At 40.5% G+C, this 11,269-nt stretch overlaps 1 protein-coding gene across 1 annotated transcript in view; it reads right to left on the bottom strand.

Annotated features, from left to right (window-relative positions):
- The window catches only part of astn2 (astrotactin 2), a 285,511-nt gene that overhangs the window by 52,276 nt on the left and 221,966 nt on the right, over window positions 1-11,269 (bottom strand). The window contains exon 17 of the mRNA XM_032540394.1: window positions 8,418-8,740. Coding sequence (XP_032396285.1) covers window positions 8,418-8,740 — 323 coding nt within the window. The remainder of the gene's footprint in view (window positions 1-8,417; window positions 8,741-11,269) is intronic.

The following is an 11,269-nucleotide window of genomic DNA, read 5'->3' as shown; positions in this document are numbered from 1 at the left end:
CCCATTGACTAAATTCATTTTCTTTTCCCCATCCCCTAAAATTAACCATCAACACTAATGTATCAAACCTCAGCCTTACCATGATGGACGGATGAGGACTGTCCAGAATGACCTATATCTGAATGTCTAGAACTTCAAAACAGGTCTAACAAAGATAGAAGTACGGGTACATGCACACACACATTCTCACAGAGTGACCTTTTCATACCACCGTTCCAATTACCGGAAGGCAGGAACATCTTACTAACATCGACAAGCTTACACTGCGATATCATAGATGTACTGTGACTTTTATGATGGAGGTGTGAAAGCTGTCACACTCCCCACCTCCTCCATTCTATGTGATGTTTGTGTGTGGATCTGTCTGTGTCGATGTCAGGCTGTCTGTGAAGGAAATAGGGGAGAGGGAGGGGAGGAGTGGAGGTGGGGCGTTGCTAGGAGATGACATCATCTCCTAACATCTCCTTGTGCTGCTTCATTAACGGGCGAAAGAAAAATCTAAGGCAGAAGCTCGGTCATCCTCTAAAAGGCAGCAAAATGCCAATATAACCGTCAAAGCAATAAAGTATAATGTCAGGGCTTTCCCTAAAGCCACAGGCATGATAGAGAGTGAGTTCAAGGGAGTTCGCAAGCACTGTGGCTCCCCCTGACACACTAAGGATCAATGGAGCACTCAGTTATTTATGGGCTCTAACTGGTTGGCAGTGCTGCCTCATTCAGACTTTGGAGATGTGCTTGATCATGGTCACATAAATAGGACACTGGAAACATGCAGAAACATTATCACTGTACTAGGCATCCAAAAAAAGCAGAGAGAAGCCGCTCCTTTGTTCCAGTACACCATGACATTTACTTATCCAAAAGCAAAAGCAACTGATGAGACCACACAGATCTTTAAGACAACTGCAAACATGCAGTATGTACACATGGGAACATGCATAACATGCATATTTACACAGACAGATTTTTGCAGTGTGTTGATCACTGGAAGTTACATTTGAGATGACTTTGGGCATAGTTCTGACCAGACTGTTTGGCCACAAAAGAGTCAGGATATGCACTCAGAAGCTGATGTTAGCATTTCCACAACACAACATTGTTAGCTGTAAAGGAGGCTTAACAGTATTTCATGGGAACTGACTTCTTCCAATACCACTTGCATTCAATCAAGGCATAGGATCTTGAGAGTGAAAGTGACCTAAATGAGCAGCAGAGTAAGACAGAGTGGAAAAATAGAGGCTGGAGAAACCAGAGGAAATAGAACAGATAAAAGTAACAAGGGTGTGAAAAAAGGAGACTCCCAAATCTCAAAGCAGATGGGACAGGATAAGGATCATTCAGAAGTGAAGGCATTCCCATTTTTTTATCATCCAACACAAGCCCCTCTAAATGAGCGTGCTGAATGAGCGATTATTATAGGGGGTAGGCAAGCACTGTAATCAATGGCCATATAATAAACCCCATGAAACCAAAAAAGGGGGAAAAGGTAATTAAATTTATCCCCCCTTGCCTGAACCCATATGGTTAACTGCTGCCAGAAAACAACAGCAGCAGGGGTCTTGCCACCTCATGTCAATAGGAAGCAGGGCACAGACACAGGCAACAAGAAAAACATGGACTCAAGGTCTATGCACGCACACAGACTAGACAAATATGAGAAATGAGAAATAACCTCCGCTGCTAGGGGCAAAAGAGAGAAAGACCACAGGACCGCCTTGCATTTACCACCACCCATATGTGTTTGCACGCTTGATTGCATGGCTGCACATGTGAAAAATAGACAATGCGATTACCGGCATGTTTATGTTTGAAGAGTAATGCAAGCCAGTCTCCACTGGGTAAACAGGGAATCTAATTGTGGTTTAGAGAATAAGTTGGGGGGTTGGGTGAGGGGCACAGGAGGTAAAGCAGGGATGAGGATCTAGAGAAAAGCAAGAAAACGTGATAGCTAATACAAGTAAAGTGATATGTCAAGTGGGTGGCCGTGAAGAGAGTAATATGTCCGGCTGGTGCAAGTAAAAAAAAAAAAAAGGCTTGGGTCAGTAAGGAAAATCCTTTAGTGAGATGAACAGATACATTGAGAGGGCCAGGAAAGAGTACTTCTGTGTTCAATGCAGAGATAAGTCATAGCTGTAAAGAAGAGGATACCCTATACTGTATGGATTAACCACAGAGCCTGCATTTCCCAGAACACTATAGATCCATACATTATGTGATGGCCAGATAGAATTTAGAAACACACCTTAACCATTTTGGTTAAATCCATTTTTGGAGCTGCTGCCCCCGCGACCCGACACCGGATAAGCGGTCGAAGATGGATGGATGGATGGACCTTAACCATTTTGCTTTATATTATAAAAGCAAGTGTTTTTACAAAGATTGTCCTATCTGAGCATTGACTGAAACAGTGTTTTGTGCCGTCATGACAGATTTGCTTTCAGGAACTGGCGATACCGCTATGGTTACAATAACACATGGTCCTACAGTTTTACAAATATGCCACAATTCACCTCCATTGACCTTAACGATTCTGAACAAATTGAGCTGAAATGTAATCACCCCCTGCTTATAGAAGACAAGACCAGCAAAGCAAGGCCATTGAGCATCGGCAACAACTCCAGCTGCAAATTCCAAGCCTTGACATCATCTCTAGACCCTGCAGACTCACTGGCACCAGAATACTATTTGGACCTTTCACTTTCGAAGAAGCCAGTCGTGACTTACAAGAAGGCAAAGAAGGGCCATTGTGACCTCTTTGATGTATTAATCTGTTTGTCTAGTCTAAACTGACCATATTACTGTCCATCTTCAGAGGCTAATACAGAAAAACACTGGCCAGCTGGCCCACAGTATTGATTCATAAGATGATCACCAGTGGTGGTAAAGAGTCTTAGTCAGTACGCACAGGATACCATCAATTGTGACGTAAGTATATGTGTGTGTGTGTGTGTGTGTGTGTGTGTGTGTGTGTGTGTGTGTGTGTGTGTGCCCCTGTGAATAAGTTTAAGTAGCCTTTCCAATCATTCAGGGCTAATGGTGTTAACAAAGGAACCAATAGGCTGCTTCTAGGAACCTTTTCAGAAATAGTACTTCCAGGAAATTGGACACTGGAGGCGGCTGGAGGGTTGGTTCACCCAGAGGTTGAACCCTCCATGTCACTGGAGGACCTTTAAACAGCAGGTATTGGTTTTATGTGTGCCAACTCTGTTTGAGGATGGTCTAAGCTATTTTGACCTTTTCAGCAAAGTACATTGACTTGTTTGTTATTGTGTTATCTTATTAGTATAATTACCAATGCTGCCTTTGACCAATTCATTGTCAGGGGTCTGTTTTGATTAGGTCTTTCTTTGTGATAGGAAATTGGTTGTCAAACTACCACTGATGTGATTAGTGATTTGCGGACCAAATGTTTCCTACAACATGCGGGGACATTTCACTTGAAGATATCATTATATAAGTGTGACATGACAATGTCATGAACATTCTAAACATGTCATAAACGATTATGACATAACGCTTCTTTTAATAAGTGCCATTCGGTTTTTTGTCAAGACAAGATATGGTTAGGGTTCATGTGTCATGACAGTATCATGACTGTGTCATGTCACTCTTATGTAGAAACCTTTAAGTAAAGTGTTACCCAACATACTACTCAGTTGCCAGTTTATCAGGTTCACCAACTAATGCAATCTAATAGCCCTGTAATTCATACTACCGTCAGGAAAGTTATAATTTGGTGTTATTTGGGTAGGTGTTTCAATTATTCTGTCCACACTATTTATATAAATGAGGGTTGGTTAAATAACAGAAACACTTCTCTGTATGATGCAACACAAACTACATCCTCCAAAATGACAACACAATTGAAGCAATGCCTCTCTAAAACAGTTACAACAACTTTACCATTGTAACCTTCATGAGGATAGAATGTATTGAATTCGACTGCATTAGTTCTAGTGGTGTACCAAATAAACTGGCAGCTGAGAGTATTTACTGGCCATATAGAGTTTATATGAATCCGTTTAATATTATATTATTATTTATGAGTGCGCGCTCTCCTTGGTACTGAAGGGATGTTCCTGGGATCAAATCTTGCATTTTTTTCCTTCTGATGCAGGGCTTAAAGTGGAAAAAATCCTGAGCCATACTTTTTGGAGGGGGGGTGTTTTGCCAGGTCATCATCAAAAAAGCGCTTTTGTCCATGTTGACATTAGTTGCTTCATGTGCATTTATTAAAAACTTTGCATTGTTTAGCTTTTCATACAGCTAGACGTCTAAACTCTGCTGATTCCAGATAGCTCTGTCAAGGCAGTTTGGGTTACAGATAGCTTTTACACAGTAGCCATCGTTCCGCTACGAACGTGCACACATGTATTGTTTGTATCACAAACTCGGTCGGTCAGCGAAGGTGCAGTCGCAGCGGCAGCCGTTGCTGTTGGTAACCAACTCGTGTGACAGAGTGCACGGACCGAAGCTAGCAAGCACTTTCTTACCGCTGCTGCCGTGTGAGTATCTTCCTTCCCTCAATTTGAGGCACCAAGTGCTACACGCCTAACGGCTTCCCATCTCCACCCTTTTCCTCTTGTCCTCTTAATCATGCCCAGCGCCATTTGGTTTTAACTCCTTTCTCCACTAAAGCTGTATACATGCTCCAAGTTTGATAAACCACACCGCACTCTCGCTTTTCGACAAAGACCCGCCCTACTTTGCATCTGATTGGCTAGAACTTGTTTCATTGGTAGGTAGACGTTCGATGATTGGTTAAGCCCAGCGCATAAAAAAATATTAAACAGCATTCAAGTTCCCAAATATTTTTTTATTTTATTTTTTGACGGAGACCCGGCACGGTGCCGGAATACTTCAAGCCCTGCTGATGCGTGCATTAGATAACAAGACCTGCTTGATGGATCTGTGCGGCAGACTTTTGCCCAACGTTGGCAGCAACATTCAAAGTGTTTTGCTTTTTGGATGTTTTTCTTTCTGTTCTTAAATTACTTTAATTAGAAAATGCTAGTGGCAAGTTAATGGGAAACTAGACACACTTTGCATGGTTCAATCTGCATATTGTCATGGTTAAGAAGGGCCCCTAAAGCAAGTTCCCCCCACCCATTGCAATTATAACTGCCCTTCTATTGTGGGTAATGCTGCTACCTATTTTCATTCGGTGCAAATATGCTGTTGCTCTTTTGCTTCTGTGCCCCCTCCTGCCTCCACTGAAAATGTTCTCGACACACCCTAGGAGGGGCTGCAGAAGTGCGTTACGATGAGCGCATGACAGCAGCCACTCTGCAAGATATAAAGCATTCTGACCCATTAGACTCACAACCAATTTGTTCAAAAGGTTTGCCATAATTCAGTCACAACATCACAGGACATAGGACCACTGGCAAGCTCCACAGGCGTTAGCTTATTTACTTATCCACTGAGGTATTTTTTTTTGGCACTAAAACAGGGGAGTATCTGTGTGTGTATTTGCGTGCATACACCAGGCCTGTAAGCAAGACCTTCTTAGTTGAAGTCCAAGCCAATTCCAAGATCTGTTCCAGTCTAATTCAAATCAAGACCAGGTTTAAAGCAAGCCAAGCCCAGGAACAGAGCAAATTAAAAAGTAATTAGCCTAATACCAAGACAATGAGGGCGTAAAAATAATCTCATATGCACCCCACTATTAAGCCATGCAATTATTTCAGCTTGTTTGCTAAGGTTTTGGGATAAAATTACAATCCATAAAAATGCAACAGAGGTGAATGGAATTGTATTTGTTGTGTTAACATAAAACAGAAACATGACACTTAAAAACTTCAGTGTGAAAGGGTGTCACATGACTCTGAAGCATCCACAGACCTCATGGTAAGCACTTTTAATTGGACATTCTTCCTTTAGCAGTTGTTGGACAGCGAGGCCTGTGGATAATCTACAAGAGGCATCGTTTGTGGAAAGAGATTCGGCGGTTTTATTTTTTAAATGTCACGTTTCAGTGCTATGAGCTCCACACACTAAACCGTCAATATATTCCAGTGGAGGCAAACATATCAGGGACAGACATCTTAAAATATGGACTCTTCAAAGTAGAACTACTATAGATAGATTTGCTCTATTTGGGCACTCCAACCATTTAACATGTCTTCTAGGTATAATTTCCCTCTCAAATTTGTAACTAATCATTGATGATGTCAGTACTGGACACACATACTTTATTTTCCATTCACTTCTTTGACAAGGCCACAAAGTGAAAAATATTTCTACTGTTTCATTTTGTGTATTTGTAGTCATGGTGGTCACATGGTGTTTTTTTCAAGGAATGGGTAATTTCACATTGTAACCAAATCCCCCTCTGGCTTAATAATGAAGAGATTGATGTGAAAAGGACATGACATGTCCTGTCAAACAGTCAGGTAGCCAGGCAGCAGCCATAGAAAGATGCAGGTAGCAGAGGAAAGAGGGAGGAAGGGGGCCAAAGAAAGAGTGAAAAGTCCATGTAAACCCAGTATTGGTCATGCACAGACACATTCATACAAATATACATACATATACAGTAGGTACTGTATGACCTCAGTACATGTAATCATAATCTCGACAACTAAGCCTCTATTTTGATGGATTAAGGTGGTTTAAGGTAACTTCATCTCTGAGAAAGCTTTTGCAACATGGCAGCTGTCTTCTCAGATAGACCCAGCCAAGTAGAAAGACAGTCTCAAGCAAAGGTGTGTGTGAGAAAGACACACACACAAAGACAGAGCGAAAAGAGAGAATGAGCGGCTGTGTGTGTATGTGTGTGGAGGGGCAGGTTGTTGTGTCACTCATCTCTAATGCAATTTACGTATGTGCCTTAGACTAACAGTAGCAGTAGCGGCCAAGAGAAGAAGAGAAAAAGAGGAAAAGAGGAGCAGAGTGATCCCAAGAGGTCAAAGACATTAATAAGAAGCTAATAATCCTGCCTCAAGCTACCTCAGAAGTGCTTGCCAGAGATATTCACTGCAGTCTACCCCTTCTTCCCTTCCTCATACATCTCACTCTCTACATCAGAAGGCCAGGGGTTGAGTAGGGGGAGATAGAAAGATGGATAGCAAGGTGTTTGGAAGAGAGGGAATAGTGACATTTTGCTCTTCCTCACATTTAGCTATCGATGAGGCCCACTAGGGATCGTCTGATATTGATTGTGGCTTATTTTCTTTGGGGCTGTGGTACTTGTTATGGGCAGCACGTACAGGGGGCTTTGTTGTGTGTATGCGTGTGTGTGAGTGCATATATATGTGTGTGTGTGTGTGTGTATGTGTGTGTGTGTGTGTGTGTGTGTCTGTCTTCTTGCCTCTGGTATTGTTGTTGCCTGCAGTAATTACAGAAGGTAAGGTAATTAGATGCTTGATTGGGGGATTGTGAATCAGTCTGCTCCCTATGGTGTGTGTGTGTGTGTGTGCGTGTGTGTGTGTGCGTCACCTGCAAACAGCTCTGCATTGGCTTACACATGCACAGAGAAGACATGTAATGGACGTGAGGTAGCAAGACAATGTCAACACGAAGCCCAAACAGAGCAAAATGGGGTAAACTAAATGTCAAGTGAAACCAGGGCCCCCTCCTAAATTACCTTATGGAATATAAATCAGATATGATTAACTTTTTACTGCACAAACATCCAAAGACTTTTCATACAGGATAAATCCTAAACAACATCTGGCCATTAGGCTAATATTACTTTCAGCTGTGTATGCTTGTTTAGACACATACACACATATAAATCTCACACATATACACATTGACTTCCCCACAAGAAAGAAACGCATGATGTCATCTTTTTATGCCCTCCGTCTTACAGTGCTCATTTCCAATGGTCAAAGCTAACCAACTAATGCCACCTAGAGGTGTTTTGTTACAACTGATTACGCCACCACCACATGGAATATGATTGTCTATAAGTAAAACATACTGAACAATTTACATATTCTTCCTACACTTGCAGAACAGATTGTCACTTTTTTCACAGGGCAGCACAATGTGTTTATGTGTTTATTTGCCTCACATTTACAATAAATTTCGGTTTGCACAAGTGGAAGTATAGTCACATGCCAACCAATTGTAATTGTTTGAATAATAAATTTACATACATCTATATAAATTCTGTATAAATTAATACAGAATTTGTAACAGATCCAGGCTTCAATGACAATATGTACATTTCTATTTGTCTAATTCAGAAATACTTTTGATGTTATAATATACTTAATTCCTGGATGTGTTTTTATTTTATATTAATTAGCTTTTTACTTCCAACTCCAGTGTTGATGCATCACATCTCTTGACTTGATTCTCTTTGTCATTCTCTGTTTTTTAGGGTTACTTTTTGAGTCTCTCCCTCTCATTTTACAAACACATCTATATGCACACACACACAATTTCCAACCCCCATGCTGCTTTCTCACCTCTTTGGTGACGTTGTCTTGGACCAGGCTGTAGAGGGGCACCACGCGGCTGACTTCCAGCAGCACAGGGATGGGGGAAGGCTGCTCTCCACTCCTGCTGTTACCGGTGCGGCCTCTCCCTGATACTCCTCCCATCATGGCCTGGTGATAGCACAGGTGGCAGCCAGCTGGACAGCTTCCCTTCACCTCGCAGCGGATCTCCACGCCATTTACCATGTCGTCAGACAACAGCTGGCTCTTCTGCAATGCTGACAGGTAGCTGATGAAGGGAACTGACTTCAACTCACGCCGCCCACCTCCGCCAACCCCCTGGTCTGTTGCCTCTGGAGGGGAAGGTCAGGAGAGGGAGGGAGAGTTAGGTAGCCATGTCTTTTACTTTCATATATGTTCTTTCCAAATTGTAAAAACATACTGTATATGAATCATTACTTGGGGTAGCAAACAACATTCACAGGTATGCAGTCGCATAAAGTGTCAACATCTGGATTTACTTTTACTTGCTGCCAAGGAAAAGAAGAACAAAAACAACTAATCCCTATACTGTCATCAGCTTTTAAGACAAAGACAAAGGATAAATGCTAGGAAGGGTGTCACTGGCTTCTTCTCCTTCATTTCGTTTTGTTTATTTCACACGTCCTTATTGTATATTTAAACAAACATTCATGAGGTACAATGATCATATACAGGCCACATGAAATGGGGAACCCCAAATAAGCTGCTAAAAACTTTTTGTAGGGGGGCCGATAACAATAAACATACAACAAATAACATACCAACCAAAAACTCAATTTACCATGGACACAATGTAGACATTTACAGAAGAAAAAAATAAAAATACATAAATAAAAATACTAAAAAACAAACAACAAAAAAAAGATCCCAGCACAATTTATAGCACTTACAGAATAATCAACAATCATATGATAAGAGTTTTTCCTTGAGACGTTTCTTGAAGATGGAGACAAAATGCGACAATTTAAAGTTTTCCTCAAGCTCGCTTCAAATCTGCGGTCCCCTACAAACTACACTCAGGACTCAGGATGATTGATTGGAAGAAGCTCACACAATCAGTAGTTTATCCTATGACTAAACTGGAACATCATGCAGGCATTATGATATACATCGTATTCAGTAAGCCTCAATAAACCAAGGCAACAAAATAGAGGATGAGTGGGGGTATTGGGCTCCGACCATGCACGTATGATTTTTTTCTATAAAATCAGTAGATTTTTCAAGTGACTAGGAAAAGTGTTACACCATACAACATTACAATAGTTTAAATGGGGTTCAAACAAAGTTTTATATAAGGGGAGGAGTGCAGAGTGTGGAAGTAAGTGTCTTCCTTTAAAAAATAGTCCAACATGTTTAGATAATTTTATGGTTAGATGATCAATATGTCATTTGAAATTTAAACATTCATCAATATAGATTCCAAGAAATTTAGTGGCGTTTACTCTTTCAATGATTTGTTCATTTATTTTAAGACAAACGTGCTTGTTTACCATTTGATTTTTTTTTGGAATGACACACAATGTAATTTGTCTGTTAAGAGTTCTTGCAGTCCAACTGGACTCTTATGTGACATTAATAAATTTGTGTTGTAGGCAAATAAAACATTGTGTAAAACCATAGTGGAATTTTAAGTAGACTGACCAAAGAATTTGCTTGGATCATATAAAAATAACATATACACATAGAAACCATCACATAGAAACCATAAATACATACGCTTACACAGATAACGTTAATCCAAGTCTATTTTCAACAGAAAGTAATACTAGCTCCCTATTGTATTAGCTTTCTACCTTTAACATTATGTTGAGAGAAAAAACTGAAAATGTAACTTCAGATGAAAACAGCAGAATACTCTCCTATTTTTCCATTGAAATAAGTTAAGTGAAATAAATAAAGATACCCAAAACATATGTTAGGGGAAGAGTGTATAACGTGAACTCAGGAAATACAAGGAGTCAGTAGTAGGACATTTTTAGAATATTGAAAATCTAGTATTTAGTAAAACTCAGTTCAACTGTCTTTGTTAATCAGTCTTTTAAATACATAATAACATAATGTTCACACACTCTGGGGCTGCAGAAAGATGAAGAAGAAAGAAAGACTAACCAAGGCAGTCTGTTGTCCTGGTTAGTACGTTGAGCAGACAGGTGCAATCATACTCAAATGTCTGGTGAATAATGTTAGTCTAACCTGAGTGTCATTTACCACTGTGATATTCTCACTGGAGTTAGGGGGGTTCTTTCTCAGAGAAAACAACACATGCAAAAAGAAAAGGCAGTGACAGAAGCAGGAGAAGAGCAGAATCAGGAAGAATGCTACCTGGGTGTTGAGTGTGTCATTTGAAGGGTACATAAGGACACATGTTACAGTGGAGCAAATTTGCCATCTGTGCTGATGTGGCAGATGTGCTTTTGTGTCTATTTGCTTTACAAGAACAGAGTGAGTTTTCCAAATGAATGATAAGGTGGTCTTTCTAGTAACAAAAAGTGTGTTAAAGTTGGAATTATGATGACATGATTCATTGACAGTCAGAGCAAACCACAATGAATTATAAATGCATATCTGCAAATGTATATTACTTAAGTAGGTTGTCTGAGTATTGGGTAACCTACACCCTAAGCAGTTTGATGACGTTTTTTTGTCCCAATGAAAAAAACACCATCAGCCCCAGACATAAGAGTACACAAATGTGCAAATGTTTACATTACAATCGCAAACCCCCATTCATGTACATACAAAGGCACATGGATGGATGAATAGAGGAAATTACCAATGCATACAGTATTACATAAGTGCAACATATACATTCACAGACCAAGAAAAAATAAGGGAAACCC

This window comes from Etheostoma spectabile, chromosome 16, assembly GCF_008692095.1.
Source record: "Etheostoma spectabile isolate EspeVRDwgs_2016 chromosome 16, UIUC_Espe_1.0, whole genome shotgun sequence".
NCBI lineage: Eukaryota > Metazoa > Chordata > Actinopteri > Perciformes > Percidae > Etheostoma > Etheostoma spectabile.
The sequence above is the reverse complement of the archived record's forward strand: the minus strand, read 5'-3'. Positions and strand labels throughout refer to the sequence as shown.